At 46.6% G+C, this 23,226-nt stretch overlaps 1 protein-coding gene across 3 annotated transcripts in view; it reads left to right on the top strand.

Moving 5' to 3' along the window:
• Positions 1 to 23,226, top strand: part of BAIAP2L1 (BAR/IMD domain containing adaptor protein 2 like 1) — an 85,074-nt gene that overhangs the window by 54,111 nt on the left and 7,737 nt on the right. For 2 of the 3 annotated variants that reach the window (XM_082428924.1, XM_082428925.1), the window contains 9 exons: positions 3,297 to 3,358; positions 3,467 to 3,538; positions 4,798 to 4,935; positions 5,610 to 5,762; positions 8,438 to 8,605; positions 11,027 to 11,174; positions 12,937 to 13,144; positions 13,762 to 13,839; positions 15,261 to 15,441. In XM_082428924.1, the coding sequence (XP_082285050.1) occupies positions 3,297 to 3,358; positions 3,467 to 3,538; positions 4,798 to 4,935; positions 5,610 to 5,762; positions 8,438 to 8,605; positions 11,027 to 11,174; positions 12,937 to 13,144; positions 13,762 to 13,839; positions 15,261 to 15,441 (1,208 nt within the window). The remainder of the gene's footprint in view (positions 1 to 3,296; positions 3,359 to 3,466; positions 3,539 to 4,797; positions 4,936 to 5,609; positions 5,763 to 8,437; positions 8,606 to 11,026; positions 11,175 to 12,936; positions 13,145 to 13,761; positions 13,840 to 15,260; positions 15,442 to 23,226) is intronic. The other variant, XM_082428926.1, reaches the window with a different exon arrangement.

Consider the following 23,226-nt stretch of genomic DNA (forward strand, 5'->3'; position numbering starts at 1 on the left):
TAGTTGAAAATATATTAATAGTCCAATGACTAACCTATATTTCAGATGAAAACTTTCTTTGTGTTCATACTAGTAATATTTTTAAATTTTTGTTTAACTTTTAAAGTCCATACTGCCTATTGGCTAAATGCGTATCTTCATACAGTATTGTCCAAAATGTTGGACATATTTGTTCATAGTTCCTAAAATCAGAGTGATACCACGAGTAGCTGCTATTTGTATGAATTTTAGAGAAAAATTGATGGTAGACATTGACTTTTAGTTGTATCAAGTTCATGATTTTGAAAAATTTGTATATATTTAAATTCCCTTAATATTGCCATTTAAGAATATAATTTATTCAGACCGAATTACATTACTGTACTTACTATGAGTTTCTTCCCAAAATATTGACTCAGAACCTAAAAGGGAAAAAAGGAAATGGTTGATCCAGTACATACGGTGCTGTAATTTCTGGGATCAACGCGCTGATTCCTGTTTAGGCGTTTACTCAGTTCTGCTCCATTAGAATCTGGGCCGTGCTTTCTCGACTGCACCCTCTCGTTTCAAAAATTTTTTTTCTTCCCAAATGTAATTTATGAAAAAGTAGGTTACAGGGCTAAGAGTAAAACGTGCAATACCACATTTCAGACATAAAGTAACACTTGCTATGTTAAGAATAAACTTCTGTAGATTGAACATAAAGGCTGTTTTCATTTTCTGTTTCAAGATACTCTTTTGGCAGCTTGCAAAATCACAGTAAAGATGTTTTTTAATCCTTTTTATGACTGAGGACTCAGTGGCTGCTGCTATGAGGTTGGCATTTAAATTCCACGAACTGTGAGGGACAGGAATAACGGGGGGAAGGTCAGGTGTTCCGTCTCTGCCCGCAGAGTGAATGGGCTGTTTCACTGGGCCTTTTCACTGGGCGCCTGCGGGGCGGGGAGAGACTGTGGGCAGGAGGGGGAGAGTGAGGAGGGGGCTCCGGTGGCCGGGGCCCTCAGGCCGGAGCACCGGCTTTAGCAGAGCTGGCGTTCCCGAGGGCACCGCACAAGCACATACTTTTGACATGCTTCTCGGAGGTCCATGTTATATAAGGTTGTAAAAATAAAGTTCATGACAACATGAAAAAAAATGTGAACACTTTGCTTCTAGCCTGAATCACTCTGAATGATTTAAGCAAAATTATTTTTAGACCTTTTTCTTTTTTAAGTAGATCTGATTTGCCCGGGATAGAGTGCTTGATTTTCAATTAATTGAAGTGGTTTTTGTTGTTGTTGTTTATTTTTCATCTCCAACTCAGAGTTATGGGTTTAAAATAGATGTGAAGGTAACCCAGATTATTTCAATATATGAAATGACATATTAATGTAATTATATTCTTGGTCATATAAAGGTTTCCTTTGTGAAGAACTCTGGTTTATTTGTTTCATGTTGAGCTTTAGGAGAACTGAATTATGGGATAAATGGAGTCAGTGTCACTGAGGATGCAGAGCGGGTACCTTGATACCCTGGCAGGTGGACCATGAGAGCTGGGGACGTGTCTGCCCTCGCTCTCATGCTTATCCAGCAGATGTTCCTAGAATCATATGGTGCTTAGGGACTTACATGTACCTCTCACCTATTAACATGGTTATATCCTTCCAGGAGATGCTCTGTCCCCACCACCCACCATGGTTATTTTAAGCAACACTGCTCATGGTGGGCTTCAGGCCGAGGAGTTGTTTCATCTGGGACCCCATGGGAGGGAGTGACATCTTACATGTAGATTTGGAAAGATCCCTGGCACCTGTGAGGGAGGAGATCCAGAAGAGAACAAGCTGGGAGTCATGAGAAAGAAGAGCTTGAAGGAGGAGGGCGCCTCCTAAGAGGTCCAACTGGCAGGTGTAAACGTGTGGGGCAGAGGGCCTGGGGAGACCCCTCCCCACCTCTCCTAGAACAGGTCATCGAGCGAACATCGACTTCACGTCATCCCCAAGTGCCTTCTCTCCTGGGCAGGGGAGGGCTGGCATATTTGTTGCCCAAGGAAGCAGGGTGAGTAAGAGGCATGGTTCCATGCCGGAGGTGGCCCAAGTGATGGCACAAGGGAATGAGTCTTTGTCATTGGGTGTGACGCGTAGGCGGGGTGTCAACCCCTCATGACTGGCTGGCTGGCAGCCAAGAGCTGGGATTAGACAAGATGGGGGTAGGGTGGGGTTCACTTGTAGGCCTGCTGAATACGGGGCGCCTAGTGGGACATCCAGGTGGACGTGTTCAGGACAGGTGGAATTTCTGAGTCTGAAGATGGGGGAAGAGCCTGGGCTGCCCCCTTAGAGTCAGATGTCTTCAGATGTTTCCAGAACCGGGCGTACTAAAGTCATTCACATAGAGGTGCTCGCTGAAGCCAGAGTCTAGTCAGTAATCTTTTCCTCTTCCCCCGTGTCTACCATAGTCGTCCTTTTCATTCTCCCTCATCCACAGCCTTTCAGTTTGCCCAAAGAACTCCTTTTTATCTGCCCACCGAACCGTAGGATGGTCCACTCGGCACGTTTTGTGGTTTGGGATGATTTGGTGGTGGTTCCAAATAACTCTTTCTCTCCCAGTTTTTGGGTGTCAGACCCATTTGGTTCCTGTAGAGAAGTTGGCAGGGGGGCTCTTGTTCACCTTTAGAAGTGGGGAGGCAGCGCTGTGCCGCGAGCCGCAAGACATGTGCTTTGCAAATCAAGTGGTCATCTCGCTGCTTTTTTGGAGCAACACTCCTTTGTCCCGGAACATTCTCTTCGGTGTAGTCGTTTCAGAGAACGGTGCAGCCCCAGGAGACATGAGGCAGAACACTGTCCCTGCTGCAGTTTCCCGTGGCATTGAGATTTTCCAGAATGATAACGAGAACTAATATGAGAAAGAGAAAATAACCTCTATCTTTTATGCCTGACAGATAATCAGATTACCCAGGATTAGATGAAAATAAGTCACTTGTTCCTACAGTTAGTACTATAATGACCAAAATAATCTCTTGTAAGAGAATTTAACAATTAAACCAGATAAATAGGGTTCAGCGTAGGGAATGAGTAAATGGCGAGAGAACAGCGTGAGTTTGAAGACAGAGTTGGCGTGCTTTTGACGAACGATGTTGTGGAGTAAGTTTGCTGTCAGCTGCGTCCGTCTGACCCACCCCCGCTGTCAGGACGCAGCCGGTGTTCCCAGTGCCACGGGGCTGGTGCCCACCTGCTCTGGGAGCAGCCGGGGACTGGGCTTCATCCACCACTTTACTTCCCTTCGTATCTTTACAAAAACCACACAATGGCTTTTTGCCCTAACATACCTGGTTTTGTCCACAGGCCACGTTCTCATAGAGATTTCGAGTATCCACAAGAAACTCAACGAGAGCCTTGATGAAAATGTATGTGAACTGTTTTTATATTTACCAAATATACTTTTTTATTTTTAAATTTTATTTCACTTCAAGTCTCACACCTGGGCTGAATTTTTCATTTCCTTGCGTTCACAGTTCAGAAAATTCCATAAGGAGATTATCCATGAGCTGGAGAAGAAGACGGAACTTGATGTAAAATATATGAACGTGAGTACCTAGTTGTGCTGCACCTCCCGTGGGTGGAGGTGGCCCGGGGCCGGGGGCCCAGCTCTCGCGAAGGCTGCACTTGCCTGATGGCTGAGCTCGAGGACAACTTCCCCCACTGCTGACTCGGCGGCAGCAGGTATGATGGAGCTGGCCGTCGAGTGTGTACACGGCCGCATAACACCGACAAGGTCCCTTTGGGCTGAGTGGGCCAAGTGCTAACGCTTGGGATCTTTACTAAAAAGCATAGCAGGAAATCCTGTAGGGAATCATACACTTCTGGAAAACATTGTTTTCAAGGAACACGCATATGTGGATGACACCTGCATCTGCGTTAGTGCATCTGTTGCTTTCACACACCGGCACTTGCGGACGTGAGCCGTGGGAGGATGCCGTCTGGGGCCCCCTGGGGCTCCGGGTCCCATCGTGGTGTCTCTCCCCTGTTGCCCTACGGCAGTGTCGATTCCAGCAGTTTGCTCCTTCCGCCTCGCCTTTCTGCTGCACTGTAGCTGCTTCCTTGGCCACCCGAAGCCCCCCTTCTTCTCCACGAGCCCCGCATGGCAGTAAGCGGTGGGGGTCACCCTGAAGTCATCCTGCTGCCCTGCGTGCACGCGCTCTGCGGCCAGGAGGATGTAATACCAAGCTCTTTACGTGCGTTACCTGATTTTTATCCCCACAGAAACTCTGTAACATAGGTACTCTTACTATCCCCACTGTACAGATTAGAGGGTAAGCATGGATTTCAGAAAAATTAAGTAATTGCTGAGATCACACAGGAAATGAGGGATGAAGCCAGAATTCTAACCCAGGTCTGTGAGGCTCCAGAACACTCTGTTTCACAGCCCTCAGAATCACCGGAAGCGATGGCTCTTGTTCATTCTGTTTCTTGAAATCGTTAAGTCATAAAACAGTCAGGAGTGTGTGAGTTGATATTGTTCATTTATTCACCAAAGCACTTACAGGCTACCCAGGGTCCAAAAACCTTGGAGAAAAAAGGAATGAAAGAAAGAAACGACATTGTTTTCCTCCGAGAAGCTGCCCTTCTGGTCAGGGGCTCATCGTATAAACGGGGAACTTCAGGACAGGACATTGAAATTGAAGGAGCGGAGGGGGGTGGTGTGAAGTGGGGATACCTGCAGCCAGGCAGGGCAGCGTGAAGCGTGCGCCTGTTGCCACCACGCCCAGTGGAAACGCAGCAAGAGTAACCGCCTGACACTTTGCCTGGTGCTGCAGTAAAAATAAGTGCAACGTTTAACTTACAGGCGACTCTCAAAAGATACCAAGCAGAACACAGGAATAAATTAGATTCTTTGGAGAAATCTCAAGCTGAATTGAAGAAGATCAGAAGGAAAAGTCAAGGAGGACGAAATGCACTCAAATATGAACACAAGGAGATTGAGGTGAACTTTTCAGCACTATTTTACTTTATTTTGGGGTTGATGATTTATACAGTTAACTGGGAAGCGTGATCACCTCAGTCAGTCTATACTTTATCCGTCACTGTTGTGCAGCTGTTGAAAGTTAAAAATAAGCATTTCAACTTGGTAGGAGCTGAAGGCCGCAGAGTTCCCCGGAGTTAAGGATAATTAGTCAAGAGCATTGGCATCTTCTCCCAACTCAGGGAGGGTCAGGGACTCCCCAGTGTAAGCATTACTATCTCCATTTTACAGATGGGGAAAGTGAGGCTTAGTTAGGTTAAGTCACATGGTTGGCACTTGGAACTGGGATTTGAACTTGAACTTTCTTCTGGTTCCGAACTTTTTGGTCCCACGATTTTCCAATAAAACATGATCATATCCCTGGATTACAAAGTAATATTTTGTGCAAATTGCCCAGTGGAATGTAAGGCCTTTGGCAACTTCTCTCCAAGCATGAGTCAGGGATCTTAATGAGAATTTGCCATCTGCTCAGATCAGGTTACAAGTACGTCGTTTTGTCTAATGTTTATCTGCATTTAGCACTTACTCCATTATCAAAATAAACCAAGCATAAAGATGGGAGAAGATAAGTGTCAGGTTGTGTAGCTATTTGATTCCTCATGTCATACTTGTATAATTATTATTTATTTTCCTAGTATGTAGAAACCATTACTTCTCGCCAGAATGAAATCCAGAAATTTATTGCAGATGGTTGCAAAGAAGCTCTACTTGAAGAGAAAAGGCGCTTCTGCTTCCTAGTTGACAAACACTGCAGCTTCGCAAATCACATTCATCAGTATCACTTACAGGTGGGTGTGGTGGCAAATTGCGTTGTGTGGACTAATTTTATTCATATTTAAATGCCCTTGAAATGTTTCACCTTCCATACGTGCCCAAATATAAAGCAAAAGGCTTATTTTGCCAGGGAGAAGATTCCAAGGAAATAAATTTTTTATAATAGTTATTTATTTATTTATCTGGCTGCATTGGGTCTTAGTTGCGGCACACGGGATATCGTAGCTGTGGCATGCGGGATCTTTCATTGCGGCGCCCAGGCTCTAGAACGCGTGCGTTTAGTTGCCAAATGGCATGTGGGATTTTAGTTCCCTGCCAGGGATTGAACCTGCGTCCCCTGCATTGGAAGGTGGATTCCTAATCACTGGACCACCAGGGAAGTTCCCCAAGGAAATAATTTTTGACCAACTTGAATGTGTAAACTTTTAGAAATGTCAATGAAATGGTCAAATGCTTGTTTAATTTAGTAACACATTCATATTTAATGAATAACTGAGAAACGACACTTTTTTCCTTTTCTCACCCATGAGTCAGCTTTTCTCAGACTCTTTCTGATGCATCTTCAACATCAGTGTCTTCCCCAGAACCACGGGGTGAGTTCCGGCAGGCCCCAGGTCCAGCCCACCTGGGTGGCCTGAGATGCTCACCTTGGGGGTCCACGTAGATGGGGCTGCTGGAAATTCTATCCCAGGCCACAGACCCCATTCACAGCCTCAGGACAGCTGGTGGGGGCTCCTTTTTCACTCCTCTTCAGGTTGTGTGTCTGTTCAAGGTCGCATCAGCTGCGTGACTGGATTTATCCCCCTCCTTCAGCGCGTGCAGTTGTGAGGTTATATTTCCAGGAATCATTACAAACCGTGTGTTAAATTTCCTTTCCTCTCTCTCTTTGTTTTTTAAATTATGAATTCTATTGGGCTTATGTAAGCATCCAGAACTAGCATTGACTGAAGTCAAATATTCATTGTTATTCATAATAAAGTAATTTAGAGAGCACTCCGTGATATGAGAAGCTTTGTAAGAGCTTGAATATAGCGCAACTTCCTCCTTTCAGGGGAAAAAAAAACTTGGACTTGTAGGTATGCATATATCACAGGTTACATATTCCATAAAGTTTTTGAAACTTTAAGGAATATTCAGCTACCAAATCTAAATACCTAAGGTCTCAGATTGTTACAGGAAAGAAAAATATGCTGCATTAGATGAGCGCTTTTGTCACCAGTGCATACGTACTAATGTTTCCATGGTGACAGTGTCCTATTGGGGCAGGGTCGTGGGCTGGAGGGGCACAGAAGCAACCTTGAAGCTCTCTGTGGTGACACCACCCCCCAGCAATGGGGTACTTGCTGTGTCATGAGGCAACATGGCATATTTCCAGAGAGCTCTAGTTGTTGACAGAGTCTTTCTTACACTTAACCTTGAGTCCCTATTACGTTTTTTAGTGTGACGCAAGCCAGATCTCCTCCTTTCTCTAGCAGAAGTCTCTTCAAGTCTCTGAAACCGCTTTTGTGCCTTCCCTGATCCCAGTCCTGGGTGAAGCAGGCTTAGTAGTTGGTCCCCGGTGTGTCTGCGTCACAGGCAGGAGACAGGGTGGTGTGAGGGGCGGGGCTTAGGATTTACACCAACTCCCCCAGCCCACTTCTGATGGACACAGAGCCTAGATGAAAACAGTGTGGTGGTTATGAAAATAGTTTCAAAAAAGATCCCCTACTTCCCTTTTCCAACTAGATTGCCGCCCTGGAAAAAGGGGTTCTTGGAAAGGCTCCGGGGAGTCTGGGAGTCCAGTTGGAGGGAGAGCCAGGCTGTGGGAACCCGGACAGATGCCTCTGCCTCTGGGGCTAAGGGGTCTCGTCGCTGTCCTTCTGCATCTCTCTGTTCTGCAGCCCAGCGTTTCTGCAAAGCCCATGGTCGGCCTGCCCCAGAGCCCAGCCGGCCTGTGGGCGGGGCTTCCCCTCAGCAGTGCCCCTGACTCTGAAGACCCACCATGCTCTGCTCTAGTCCCTCTGTCCCGTAGAGGAACTTCTCAGGGCAGGTCTGATTCACTCCTCTAACACGCCAATCCGGTTTCCCTGAGGTCCCAGTAGTTGAAACCTCAGGGTCCTGGATCTACCATGGAAAGCTGTGTTAGCCAGTTACTTAGCCTCTCAAAGTTCTCAGTTTCCTCATCTGTGAAATGGGGATGAGAATGGTACCTACTTTAGGATTGTGGGGCAGATGCAGTGAATTAACAAGGATGAAGTACGTAGGACAGTGTTTAGTGCACACGAACGTACACACGCGCACAGAGTCCACTCCTGGTCCTGTCGCTCGGTCAGAGGTGCTTCTCGTGGGAGGAAGACAGCAGGGATTGGCAGTTCTGGGGCCGCGGGGGGAACATGGGGATTAAGACGGATTGCTCCACCTTCTCTTTTAGTTTTTGAACTTCTTCTGAATCATGTACAATCCTGGTATTAGTCTTGAACTCTGTATTCACCCTGAGGGAGACGGTAAATTCCTTTAGAACAGGAGCCTACATCCTCAGCAAATAAGACACAGCAGATACCCATAGGTGCTTAAGCTCCTCACTGAATTTAACTCATAGCTCCCACACTTCCAGTGGTAAGCCAGGAATACATTAGTAGTGTTTGTAATTTGTGTCAGTCCTTCCAACAGTACACATTTGTCTTTGGTTTTGTTTCTTTTGAATTTATAGTCTGCAGAATTGATCAATTCCAAACTGCCTAAGTGGCAAGAAACATGTGGTGATGCCACCAAAGTACCAGAGAAAATCATGCATATGATCGAAGAAATTAAGACCCCAATCTCTACCCCAATGTCTGGAACACCTCTGCCTTCACCCATGATCGAGAGAAGCAGCATGGTAAGAGCTGGTTGTCTCCTCAAGATTTCGGTTTTATGTTTGCTAATAAGATTTCAGCCAAATTTGCACGACAGACCAAGGCCTTCTTTGTTAGTGGAAATCACGGGTCCTCCTGTATTACTTCTAGGGCCTGCCTTTTCTTTTATCCCCTTACCTTCAGATTTGAAACTAGATGTGCAAATGTTTCACAGTGTGTTAGCACTGTAATCTTTGTTTTGGAGATTTTTACTGATACTGTTTTTAATTGTAATGATTCCAATTTTATAAGTTTATTCCCACTGAAGGAAGCGTAAAGTGTCTTAGAACACAGATTAGCAAAACTCTGGTGCCATTCATCACTACATAAGGCACCTGAGGAAAAAAACAATCACCCCAGTATTCCAGGTAATGAATTCAAGCATCGTAGTTCACTGTTCTTTGAACATGGGCTTTATTATTTTTTCACAAACACGTGTGGAGATTCGAATCCAGCAGGTAGTTAGAACACATGAGTCAGTCCACCCTCCCTGTCCATGTAAAGCCCTCTGAAATGACAGCAAAGATATTAATGACCAGCCATCAACCTGCCTAATAGATCCATAGCCGCGTGGGCAAATAAAGAGCACGTGCTGTTAATGGACCAGAAACGCTGAAGGAGTCTCCAGAGCGAGCAAGGCAAGGTCAGCGTGTGCAGAATGAAAATAGAAGGACATCTCAGGCCCAGGGAAGACGTGCAGGGCAAGGTTCCTGCAGAGGGTGGAGCCGTCAGTTCAGAGCCAGTGGACCCAAGAAGCGGGGAAGACGCTGGGGTGTCCTGTGTGTTGTCGGCTGGGGAGCTGGTTCAGGCTGTCCAGGCTGCTTGGTCCCTCCGCTTGTCCCATTTGTGCTAAACCACAGGCAGCCCGGGCTTTCGTCTGTGAACTGAAACCGCATGTGTGGACTGAAGGGTGGGGCTCACTCCTGGGGGTGTGTCTCGCCTCTTCCCCACATCACATGCCGTCAGGAGCACAGGGAAAACACAGACTGTCGTGTACAGTAAACAGAATGGGGACCGCCACCCAGTACAAAGATGGACAGACAACCAGCAGTCACTGAACAGGTGGGGGAAACCAGTGTCATAAAAAGACGCACCAAAGTAAAAACTGGAATGCCCAGTAAAAGGGGCAACAGAGCCAACAGGGCAGAGGAGAAAAGAGATGAAAGGCTATTACAACCACAGAGAAGAGTCAGCTGTCTTAGAAATTTAAAAGGATTATTATTTATAGTTAAAATGGTATGTCTGAGATTCGCTTCAAAATAATCCAGTTGTGGGGGAAGATGGATGGGGCATACAGGAAACGAGAATGGCCGTGGATTGGTCATTGTTGAAGCTAGGTGTTGGGTACATGGAGATTTATTGTGCTGTTTTCTCTACTTATGTACCTGTTCAAAATTTTTCTAAAATTAAAGTTTTTCATTTCCCCCTCGTCCCCTCCAAAAACACCCCAAAACAACAGCTGGGCTCCTTAGCAGAATGGATCAGCTTGGGAAATTAAGCCAAAGAACTCTCCCAAAATACAGTGCAAAAACAGGATTTAAAAGAAAAAATCAAAGAGGATAAACGTAATGTTAGCTGGGTTGAAACGCAGGAGGTACGTCCAGCTGCCACCTGGGGCCTCACCGCCCGCATGTCAAGTGGGGATCTTCCCGCTCAGCGTGTCCAAAACCACATACCTGAGGCTCTCCCTCTAACCCCACTTCTCCTCAGTCTTTCCCGTCCAGTAAATGGCGACTTACCCTTCCAGCAGCGTGGGCACCAGACATCAACCCTCTCCCTCTCTTAGGCCGCGGCTGGCCCACGGGTACACACTCGTTTCCCACCACTTCTCCCCCTGCCCTGCTGTAACCGAGGTCCCGGTGGAGATGACCGCGGTAACCTGGCCTTTAACACCGCAGGCAGGGTGATCCTGGCTGAATGGAAAAGACCAGAACCTCAACAGATGGCAGAACGCTAGCGATAAAGAGAGGATTCTGAAAACTTTCAGGGAGGGCAAAAATAGATTACTCACGAAGAAGAGAGAATCCCACTGATGCTGGAAAACAAGATGTTAGAAAGTAATGGAGTAATGCACTCAAAATTCTGTGGAAAAATAATTTTAAATGTAGATGCCTTTAGCCAAGCAGCACTTAAAAGGGAACCTAAAAATCCATAGGGACAGGAAGGCGATGCGTGCTTTTCAAGGGGTGGGGGATGGGGAGTAACTGCTCTAAAAAAAAAAAAAGAGACAAAAATGGAAAAAAGGACATGGTGTTCTTGAAATAATTCAAAAAGGGGCATTGCCCTACAAAAAATTTGGGGGAAAAAATGGAATTTAAAGCATGTAATGCAGAACAGTCCTGGGGATCTGTCTAATGCCATTGCTGTGTTATACTAATGTTAAACTAAGAAGGAATTTTTCACAGGTTGGGCGAGATTATGACACCCTTTCTAAATATTCACCAAAGATCCCCTCGGCTCCTTCAGCCAGAGCGTCAACGAGCCCTTTGATTGATATGTTTAATAACCCAGCCACAGTCGCACAGAATTCAGAAAGAAAATATAATTCAACAGGTAAGATACTTAGTTGGATTTCTTTTAAAGTACCTTTAAAATTTTGTAAATATTTAGGATAAGTGTGCCTTGAGATAGAGGTAAATACACATGTATGGTAGCACCTGCTCCACACTGGCTTGGAGGAACTCACACCTCCTGATGGGGTCTAGGTTTATTCTAAAACCATAAGACACGTTGCTTTGACACATGCTAATTCTATATACAGATCGATGTTTACATAGAGTGAACATCCTATTGAAAGGTGTTATATTTTAAAAGAAATGGGATATAACTTACAGAGCCTTGCGCTGTGTTACGTATTTGTGGCAGTTGGACTAAAATTTCTTTTTTTCAATGAAACAAACTGTAGAAGTTCACATGACAGAATTAATGGTTATCAGTCTTAGCAGTAGGCTTCGTTTGAATTATAATCAGTGTTTTCATCGTCTCTAACAGAGCCTTTCATGCTTTCTGGGGGCTTAGGTTCTACCTGCTTAAATTTCTTAACCCGGTTGACTCCATTTCAGTAAATTGGGACCAGTTATCGTTTGCAGGCATTTCAGCTGGCTTTGGTTAGGCTCCACTCTGCCTACACAGAGTCTTTGGCACCCAGGACCTCGAGACTGTCGTGGCGCCAGACCCGTCTCTGTGGGGGGGACTCACGGGCCCCTTGGGTGTGAAGTTGTGGCAGTCACACGGCGTGCTGCTCGCGAGAGCCCACAGGCTGTCCAGCGCGTGCAGCTCTTGGGGAAGAGATGGGATTTTCAGAATGTCAGCTGGAAAGATGATACTCTGTAGCCATTTGCCTTTGAAGAACTATAAGTTATATATAACATACAGTTAAAATATACAGTGCTGTGTGCAGCCCAATCATTCAAATGATTCTTTGGTTCTTATTGGTAAAAACTAAATGAAAATCATTGAATTCAATACAGCCGAGGTAATTAGAGTATGTGGCATGTTGAAGAGATAGCAAAGTTTACATTGTAGTTATTAAGAATTTGCGAGAATGATGCAGAAAGAGATTTTGCATTGTTTTATAGTAAATAGTGGGCTACCAAAATTTGAGTGGAAAAAAAATCTGGAAAAAAATATTTCCATTCCAATTTTGGGGTTGGTGGGGTAGGGCTGGTACATATCAGGCTGCGTTGAGCTGAGACATGACATAGTGCAGCGTTAGGCCATGCAGCCAGGCCGCCCGCATCTGGTTCCATCTGGTTCCTGCCTCTGCCACGGCACCTAGGGAGGGGTCAGTACACGTGACTTGTCCTCACCACATCCCTGCCACGCTCGCAGGTGAGCAGCCGTGGCAGCAAGAACGTCTACGTTTCCAGTTTCTCTCTTTTTTGTGGCACAGGCCTTGGACAGTTTGGTCTGAGCTGGTGCCTCACAGCGCCTCTGTGATTTGTTCTCGGGGAGCGGGGCAAGGAAAGCTGTGGGCCACTTGGTGGTGGAGCACTTTGCCTCTTTAAGAGCCATCCTGATTGAATCGGTGCAGATGAAGCTTGGCTACACTGCTTTATCCTCTCGGTCTGGAGAAGAGCCTTTAGCCACAGGGACCCTCCTCTGAGAGGCCTCGGGCCATGGCTTTGCTGCTGTCCCTTGCTGTCCCTGTCCATCGAGGCATAGGTGGAGGTGTGGAAATACAATCCGCTTGGCGTCTCAGTGGAATGAGGGTGCTGGAGAGATGGGGGCGGGTGGTTTCCTGGGGTTGGCTCCTTTGAACTTGCCTGATCATCCTTCCTTGAAAAGCCATCACTGCTCGGTTCATTTTTGACAGGTTCTTCAGATGACCCCAGTTTACAGCGGTCGGTTTCTGTTGCCACCGGACTGAACAGAGTAAAAAAGCAGAAAGTGAAAACCATCTTTCCGCACACGGCCGGCGCTAACCAGACCTTACTTAGCTTCGCGCAGGGAGACGTCATCACGCTGCTCGTCTCCGAGGAGAAGGACGGCTGGCTGTACGGAGAGCATGAGGACACCAAAGTGTAGGTCTCGGGAGGAGCCTCCGCACGGGGCCCGGCGGTCCCCCGCCGAGAGGGCCGCTGTCTCTCCTCGTAGCAGGTCTTCCTTGTGGGCAGATTAGCATTTTCACCACAGTTAGGCTCATAGCTTAGTGATAGTTATAGTTTAGTTAACTGCGGTTATTCTATTCCCAGTCATTTCCAAGCTGTTTTCTGTATGTGTGTGCGCGTATAGATGAATTTGATGCATAAATAGGAGTCACTTCTGAAAGTAGTTTTAAATGTTTTTTTTCACGTGACTTCAGATTTCTCAGGATATACTTTGTTAAGATTTAGCAGGTGAATAGTTTAAATGCCAGTGTCATCATTTCAACTGTACGTGCATAAGCTTTACAGGAAGTAGGTTAAATCAAGTTTCTGTGTAGATTATTCAGGTATTAAGTAAAACCAATATGGAAACAAAAGACAAAAAGGGAATCCAAATAAAAGTAATGCTGTATGTAAGATACCTATGAGAGACTGTGATGAAAGTGGCCCGGCCTGCCCCTGAGCTGTCACCGAGCCGTTCCTGGGTGTGTTTATGGCTTGCTTGCCTGCTGTGAGCATCACAGCAAGGTCTTCTCCCCACTCTTCACCTGCAGGAGGGGTTGGTTCCCGTCGTCATACACAAAGTTGCTGGAGGAAAACGAGGAGGAGACCGTGAGCGTGCCCGGGCCAAGGTAGGACCTGCCTGTGGCTCAGATGGCCCAGGGGCAGAAAACGCACCTCGACCTCGTGTTCTCAGGCGTGTCAGAATTAACCTGGATGTGTAGCAGAGCCCATGGGGAAGCCGCAGATGGTGTGGAGTAGTGGGGGGGGTTGCGGGGGATTGCTGCTCCATGATTGTTTCCTTCCTGACTTCTGTTGCCCACACACTTCACTGACCATCTGCTGGAAAGAGACGCGCCCCAGAACCCCCCTTCAGCCTCAGAAGCAGTCTCCCCACCACCCACCGCAGCTGAATCCAAGGCCCGTGTGCTCTGTCTTGGTCTTACTCGGCAGCCTTTAACACTGATGAACACTTTTTCTGGAATGTTCTCTTGCCCTTGCACTCTTTATTTTCCCTCCACTTCACCAGCCATCCATCTTCAGTACCGTTTCAGATCTCTCCTCTGCCCTGTGCTTAGACATAGGTGTCCTCGGGATCTGCCCTCAGTCCTTTTTTCCTTTTCGGTGCTTCCTTGGCCACCGTGTCTGCTCCCTAAGCTCGAATTACAACAACAGGCTTCACTCAGCACCTCTGTGCCGACACCGCCCCCCACGTCTGTATCCCACCCAGATAATGATCATCATCACCGTCACTTAGGAACTGTCCAAAGTGCCTTACACTGACCAGGTCATTTAATCATCATACAACCTTGTGAGATAGGTCCCTGCTTGAAAATTGAGAAAACGGGCACGGAAAGGTGTAATAACTTGCTCAAGGAGCTGGAAGTGGTGGAGCCAAGACTAGACTAACGCAGACAGGTCTCTCCCAGCCAAGACGTGAATGTTTGTATGTGGCGTGGGTCCTCAGAAACATGTCCAAACTGAATGTGGCATCGTCTTGACCACAAACCACCTTGGCCACAGTGTTTCCCATGTCAGAGCAACCGTCCTGACCCATCCTGCTGTCCCCGGCGGACCGTGGACGCCGCACCTGATGCCCCCCGCAAGTCGTTCCATTATACTTGCTCCAAGCCATCTGTGTGTCTCCATCCCTTGCAGAATATCTCAGCTGCCAGTGGCCAAGGAATGAAACTAAATATTTTTAGGATGTTAAAATTCTGAGATTTTTTAGTCTGAAGTGCTCGATGCTTTTGCTCAAGGCATTTGCTGTATTTTCTTATTGAACTCCTTGAATTAAGAGCCAGCCCCTAATTGAGCCAGTTTTCCTCTCCTTTTCTTTTGTCGTGTCTTTTAAAGGATTTCTTTCGAGTGTACATTTATAAGTCAGCAGAAACACTGCAGTGTCATATATATAGTGTGTGTTGTAATCTCCTCCTCCCTCACCGTATTGGATTATTAATCCACCGTAGTTCTGGCCATAGGAGATTGGGGATGTTTGGGGTGCAGGGGCCAGGTCTCATCTAACTTGTATCCTCTGGTTCTTGTTCGCTAGCTTGATATCAGTACGAAGCGTGAGCACGATGAACTTGTCTGAGAAAAGCAGCGTCGTCATTCCCCCGCCAGATTACTTAGAACGTTCATCCACGGGGGCGGCTGCAGAAAAGAAAGGAGTTGTTTCCCAAAACGCTTCTACCTTTAAAGCGCCAGTGTCCAAACCAGAAACCACGTCTCCTGTGAGTAAGGCCCGGTGTACCCCGATCCTGAACAGCAGGCTCTGGTGATGCGGGGTGCTTTTCCCTCCACACAGGAAGGTGATGAGCCTCAGGTGGGGTGCAGACTTCCTCCCAGGGCCTGCAGATTCCCCTGCCACATAGCCTTTCAACTTCCTTAACTTCAGTCCCCCCTTTGTTTTTAGTTTATCTGTAAATGACAGTTTACACACAGTAGGTCCATTGTTTGCCAGACTGTATCAGGTTTTAAGCTCTCCTTGCTTTTGGTCATGGCTGCAGTCCTTTAGACCTGTAGTGACCTTTTTCTGCATTTTCTTCAGTTTTCATATTGTTTTCTGAAGGAAGACTTAAGGTTGAACATAGTGATCTGATCATTACACCTTCGGAAAGTGTGCTGTGTAAACCCTGTGTGTACGTTATCTGTAATCGTAAACAAGCCGGTAAGAGGCACAGAGGCTGAGTCACTTCGTCTGTTCCTTTGACAACTCTGTCTTCTGGGCCAGGCCCCGGTGTGGGCTCTGGAGACACAAAGATAAACAAGACCAGCCCCTGGCTCTGCTGGAACTTAGGTTCTAGTGATAAGAAGCAGACGATGAGAAATAAACACAAATATCAATGCTAGAAGCTACGTGGAGGAATGAAGCAAGATGAGGTGACGAGGGATCAGGTGACATCTTGGATGGAGGTCAGGGGTTGGGTTTTCTGGGAAGCTGACTCTGAGAGCGAGTGCGGGTGCCGATGAGAGCCGCCCGGGCCCCGTACGGAAGGGAGAGGCTGGCCCGGTGCCGCCACTGCCCCCGCCGAGACCTCCGGGCTGGGACAGCCCTTGGAGCTGCCTGGATTTGGGGCAGCATCTGGGGGCCGGGGTCTTAGCCAGAGCGATTCCCGAGGAGCGCTGCCAGCCGAGGGCCATCTCCCCGCATCCAGAATCAGTCCCAGTCCTGAAGGGGGATCTGGGCGGCACATGACAGAGCCCGCAGCGGAGCACTTCTCTGAGGGGGTGACACCTGAGACCCAGGGGTCAAGGGGAGGAGCTTCCCAGACAGAAGGAGCGGGACGTTTGAAAGCCCTGAGGGGGGTGGACTTGGCACCCTCAGGGAGCAGAGGAGGGAGGCGAGGGTTCCAGGGTGGCAGAGCCTCCAGAGGGCGTCCTCGTCTTTTAAGTTTATTTTCAGTGTAGATTATACAGTAGAGAAGGGGGAAAGGATGGAGGAAAGGGGATGACTGAGAAGGAAGAAGAGCACACGGGGAGGAGCCGGCCGGCCGGGGCAGGGATGCGGGTCCGCTGTGCTGACGGGAAGGCCGAGGGCCGGGGCCCGGGTGCAGCTGGGAGGACAGACTCGAGGGCTGCGTTGGGGGACGTCTGTCACTCGGTGCCGAAGGACAGATCACCAGCGGACGGGGCGGGCAGGGTGGTGCTGAACAAGTTCGAAAGAAGAGAATTTGTGCCAGAGGTGTTTTGCAGAGTGAGAAAGTGAGCGTGCTCCGGAGAGGAGTGGGATACGAGCAGTTGGCGCAGTAAGCCTGGGCCACCGTTGCTGCTTGTTTTTCGTTATCCTTCGTTGTCGTGTGGTCCTTCCTGTGGTGCATGCAGAAGCCATGCCTCCCGTGGGGTGTGTGTCTCCCCGGCTCCGCCCGTGTGGTCACCCCTAGTGGGGGCCTCTGTTCAACTCCGAGCAGGGCGGGGGCGGAGTCGGTCACAGGAGATGGGAACGCTCCCAAAGATGGGCCCATGCTACAGTGCGAGCGCGGTGTCGGGGACCGTGCCGGCCTCCTCACAGGCCGAAGCACATGTTTTGGTCCAGGAAATGCACTGTTCTGAAATCGCATTCAAAAATGTCTTTGGCTTCTCCTCTTAGATAAGCGTACTGCATGATTGTTTGCAAATTACCCCAACTAACTCCAAAAATTATTTTCAGAAGAAAATGGAGCTTTTCCATTTTGTTAGCAGTAGATGTCAAAACTGGACAAACTGCTTGGGAAGGGCACATGTGAAATGCTATTTTATTAAAGGCCCCAGTATACTTTAAAACAATATTCAAACTCTTTGGAAATGATCTTAAGGCATTTCTGAAAGCATAACAATTCCTCTTGCTGGGGAAAAAAAAAACTTTACAATTTGCGTGTCAAAACTCAGAATCCAGGCACATGAGACGACACATTGTTCAGGTGTGACCTGTCCATCTGTAGTGCCTTCTCCTGGTTTTGATTTTCAACTTTTTCTTATGGAAAAATTCAAACACACATAAAAATGGACAGAATAATCTAATGACCTGGTCCCCCAGGTTAGCTTTAACAATTCATTTATAAATCTTGTTTCATCTCTCCCCAACCCACTCCGAGACCAGTTTGAAGCTAACGACAGACATCATATCATTTCATCTGTAAATATATTAAAGATCCTCTTTTTTTTCTGACCACAATGCCAATTATCATATCTTTTAAAATTGACAGTAATTCCTGAATATCATCACCTGGTCACTTCAAATTTCTGATTGTCTCATTAAAAATTTCTTGACAGTATAGTTGTTCGAATCTGGACCCAGGCCAGCTCCCTACATTGTAATTGATGGCTCAGTCTTGTGATGAGTCTTTCCATATCTAGAGGTCTCCCCTGTCTCTTTTTCCTTGTAATCTCTCTGTAGAAAACCCAGGTTAACTGGTCCTGGAGGGTGTCCCCAGTCTGGATTTTTGCTGGTTGCGTCCACATGGTGTCCTTTACTGAGTTCCCCTTCGTCCTATATTTCCCGCCTTGATCAGAGTCTGTTGTTGTTTTGTTAGTTTGCCTGTTTTGTTTGGTAGAGCATTTCATCAGCAGTGGTGGTGGGTACACACGTTTGCTTGTTTCCCTCCGCGATGTCAGCGGCCATTGATAATGACTGCCCAGCTCCACGGATGTGGCTTGTACAGGCAGGCCTCAGAGATGCTGCAGGTTTGGTTCCAGACCATCTCAATAACGCAAGTCACAGGAACTGTTTGCTTTCCCGGTGCATATAAAAGTTATGTTTACACTATACTGTAGTCTGTTGAGTGTGTAATAGCGTTATGTCTAAAAAAGCCATGCACATACCTCAATTTAAAAACACTTTATTTTTTTTTAATTTATTTTATTTATTTATTTATTTATTTTTGGCTGTGTTGGGTCTTCGTTGCTGCGTGCGGGCTTTCTCTAGTTGCGGCGAGCGGGGGCTACTCTTCGTTGCGGTGCGCGGGCTTCTCATTGCAGTGGCTTCTCTCATTGTGGAGCACGGGCTCTAGGCACGTGGGCTTCAGTAGTTGCTGCACACGGGCTCAGTAGTTGTGGCTCACGGGCTCTAGAGCACAGGCTCAGTAGTTGTGGCACACGAGCTTAGTTGCTCCGCGGCATGTGAGATCTTCCTGGACCAGGGATCGAACCCGTGTCCCCTGCATTGGCAGGCGGATTCTCAACCACTGCACCACCGGGGAAGCCCAAAAATACTTTATTGATAAAAAATGCTAACCATCATCGGAGCCTTCAGTGGGTCGTAGTAGTGACACCAAAGACCACTGATCACAGATCACTGTGACTATAATAATAATGAAAAGCTTGAAATATTGCAAGAATTACCAAAATGTGATGCAGAGACACAAAGTAAGCAAATGCCGTTGGAAAAATGATGCCGATAGTCTTGGCACGGCCTTCAATTTGTAAGAAAAAAAAAAAGCAGCATCTGTGAAGCACAGTCAAGTGAAACGCAATAAAATGAGGTCTGCCTGTATAGTGCCTTTTAGGGTAAAAGAATCTTGCCCCCCAAATCATAGCTAGCACTGGAATTATAAATGAAAACACATTTTAGCTAACAGCACCGATTTTAGAAAATAACATGTTTTAATTTTCAGTATTTTTACCACGTGAATAAAGCTCAGTGAAGAAAGCATTGGTGTGGCTCTTACCACACTGGATGGATAGATTGAAAAATCCTGGTTTTAGATATCAATATAGTCAGTAATGATATCCATTATTAAGCATTTGGCAGTTTAAATGAGCTCTAACTTTATTTTTAAACCTCTCTGTTGGCTGGGTCATAACAGACTGTCAGCGTCAGGAGGCTGTCTTGAAAAGCACGGGGACCAGCCAGGGAGCAGCACTGCACACAGTCCCCCCCTTTTTATCCCCTCCCACTTGCTGAGCAGCAGAGCTTCAAGCACACTGCCTTCTCCCGAGGCCCAGGGCGGCCTGGCTGCCCTGGGGCCGCCTCCTCCGTGGCAGGCCCTCGTGGAAGCTGCTGCCCTGGCCCCCAGACCAGGTGCAGGGGTCCTCAGCTCACACCCTGGGGATCCCGGTCTGCGCGGTCCCGGGGCCGCCTCCAGGCAGAGCTCCACACCCGAAGCCCCTCCCCACCACATCCCATCCCCACCGAACCGGTAACTTAAGGTCTCCCGACAAAGCCCAAAACCCGATGGCTTCACTGGTGAATTCTATCAAACGTCTAAAGAAGAACTAATACCAGTCCTACTCAGACTTTCCTTAAAAGTGGAGAGGAGAGAATTCCTAACTCATTCTGTGAGGCCAGCATCGCCCTGACACTCCCGTCAGGCCCCCTATTTTTTTTTTTTTTTAACATCTTTATTGGAGTATAATTGCTTTACAATGTTGCGTTAGTTGCTGCTGTATACAAAGTGAATCAGCTGTACGTACACATATATCCCCATATCCCTCCCTCTTGCATCTCCCTCCCACCCTTCCTATCCCACCCCTCTAGGTGGTCACAAAGCACAGAGCTGATCTCCCTGTGCTATGCGGCTGCTTCCCACTAGCTGTTTTACATTTGGTAGTGTATATATGTCCATGCCACTCTCTTTGTCCCAGCTTACCCTTCCCCCTCCCCACGTCCTTAAGTCCATTCTCTACCTCTGCGTCTTTATTCCTGTTCTGCCCCTAGGTTCTTCAGAACCATTTTTTTTTTTAGATTCCATATATGTGTTAGCATATGGTATTTGTTTTTCTCTTTCTGACTTACTTCACTCTGTATGACAGACCCTAGGTCCATCCACCTCACTACAAATAACTGTTTCGTTTCTTTTTATGGCTGAGTAATATTCCATTGTATACATGTGCCACACCTTCTTTATCCATTCATCTGTCGATGGACAGTTAGGTTGCTTCCATGTCCTGGCTATTGTAAATAGAGCTGCAGTGAACATTGTGGTACATGACTCTTTTTGAATTATGGTTTTCTCAGGGTGTAGGCCCAGTAGTGGGATTGCTGGGTTGTATGGTAGTTCTAGTTTTAGTTTTTTAAGGAACATTCATACTGTTCTCCATAGTGGCTGTATCAATTTACATTCCCACCAACAGTGCAAGAGGGTCCCCTTTTCTCCACACCCTCTCCAGCATTTATTGTTTGTAGATTTTTTGATGACAGGCCCCCTATTTCTGTCTTGCAGGCTGGAAGGCCTTTTTCAGTCTTTCATTTTAGTGGCCTTTATTTTATTTCATATAAGAATATTTAAAAGCTCTAAGTATCTAATGAAAACGCCCTCCTTCTGTGATTCCAATGGCGATTAGTTGCCGTTGATTTTGCAAATGTCAGAATAATGAATGTTGATGAACACTTTTCTTAATAATAAGTGAAACCTTGCATTAAAAGGGAACAGGTATAGAGTTGATAGCTACAGCGAGGTCACATTTATAACACTGGCAACAAACATTTCTATGGCATCAGACTACTGTGACCAACAAAACTTTTTTAAACACAGTCACATGGCACGTGAAGGTACACTTCGTGGAAGGGATCTGCGGGTCGCACTGGAACTCGTCCATGGAACATTTATTGATAAGCTTATTACGGTCCAGGCCCTGGGCTAGGCTCCAGGGAAACAAATAGGAATCAACCCCGGAACTGAGTCCAGTGAGCGGTGTTTACTGGGGCTGTGGAAAAGGTGCAGGGTGACCGGAGGCGGGGAGGGCCCTGGCTCAGGCTCCTGGGAAGCATCAGAAGTGGCTTCTTGGAGGCAAACATTTGAGCCGAGTCCTGAAGGAAGAGCTCTGATGAAACCCAAAGCATTCCGACGGTGTCGCGGGGTCTGCGTGGCTGGGTGCGGTCGGGGCAACGGCGGAGAAGTGGGGGGATGGGCAGGCCAGGGGTGATGCTCCCCAAGCCAGGCCGCCTGGGCTGTACTGCGTCCTTCCCCATCCTTCCAGGCGGCATTCGGTCATCCAGGGAGGGTACGGTAGGAGCCCCGTCCAGTGCTGGGGATGGGGCAACAGGAGTTGTCAGTACTTAAGGGGAAGAAGTGACAGAGCTAGTGACTAACTGCTGGTACCTACACGGGAGAGAGCGCTGTTCTGTCTCAGCTCTGGGAGCAGGTCTGGTTTACTCATGTTTACATATCCTGGAGCCTTTTTTTTTGGATAATTTATATAACGAGCACATACATTAGCTCTTTAACATGCCAGCATTCGAAAGAAAAAACATTCTTACACATTTAACTACTAGAAAAATATAAATATTTATTTTGGAGGTTCTGAATAATTAAAAATAATCAGCATCCCATAAGTATGACTGTATTAATTAAAGACGAAGTTACTTATGGTTTGTTAAAGTACCTACAATTTGAGAAACCACCCCCTTCCCACTTTTGATTAAAAAACAGATAAAAGTTGTCTTTCATGGAGGTATTTATATATTTTATTATTTGACTACTATATTAAGGAATGGCTTTATGGTAAAATTTTTATCTAAAATTCTACTTTGCAAATAATCAAACTGATAAATTATCCCACTCTTGAGACAGAAATAAGGATGAACTCTTAAATTAATATTTATCCATCCCATGCTTTAAGTAAACAAAAGTATGTTTTAATATTTTTTCACCTCAAATGTTGCCATTTGCTGGGTACATTAAACATATGCTGAAATGAGGTTTCCTTTTAAATCCACCTGGCAGTCAAAGCTACAGGTTTTGGCTAAACAGCAAAGTCCAAGTTTGCTCAGGGTCTCTTTGTAAAAATTAAAACATCTAATCATTACACCTCATTTTAAATACTACTTCTAAAAATAACACTTTCTGCTCATAAAAATAACCCAGAGAATTTTTGTTCTGGTAGAAAATTTGGAAAACATAGAACGAGTATTAAAAAGAAAATTCTATTTATAATCTCACTTCTGGGATAACTCCTGTTAACATTTCGTTATATTTCCTTTGAGATATAGATAAATATTGATATATTTAGATATACAGCTATTTTCCCCTCCCTCCCCAGCACCCACCCACATGGTGGGATCATAGCATTTTCTTATGTCACCTTAGAAGCATTTATGCTTCTAACAAGCCCCAGCACTGCTGCCTGGGCTGTGATGAGCTGCAGGCCTGTGGCAGGAACCCTGTGAGCCCATGAATAGCACCTCCGCGCCCTTCTCATCCTCACGGGTCAGCAGCGTGTAGGTGTCCCTCCATCAGAACTCTGTGATGCGACAAGTACCACTGTCATCTGTGTGCTGTTTAAGGGGTACCAATAGGTTACTATGTTGTTCTGATCTGGAGAATAATGGAAAATGCCATAATAAAGGCCACAAGAAAATATTAATTGGCTTTTAAAAATCATCAAAGGCCACAAGGTTCGTGCACTTCCTGAACGAGGCACTGCCAGCCGTCATTTCAGGGCCTCCCACCCAGTCACCCTGACTCTTCTGGACGTTCAATTTTCCATATCTGTAAACGTGCATCTAATCTTGGGCTGAAGACGGTAATAACCCAAAAGTAAGTACAGGGCGTTCACAGACGCATCATGAGGTATAATGACTGATTCGTATTCCATTTCTA

Source organism: Balaenoptera physalus, assembly GCF_965194825.1.
Source record: "Balaenoptera physalus genome assembly, chromosome: 16".
Lineage (NCBI taxonomy): Eukaryota > Metazoa > Chordata > Mammalia > Artiodactyla > Balaenopteridae > Balaenoptera > Balaenoptera physalus.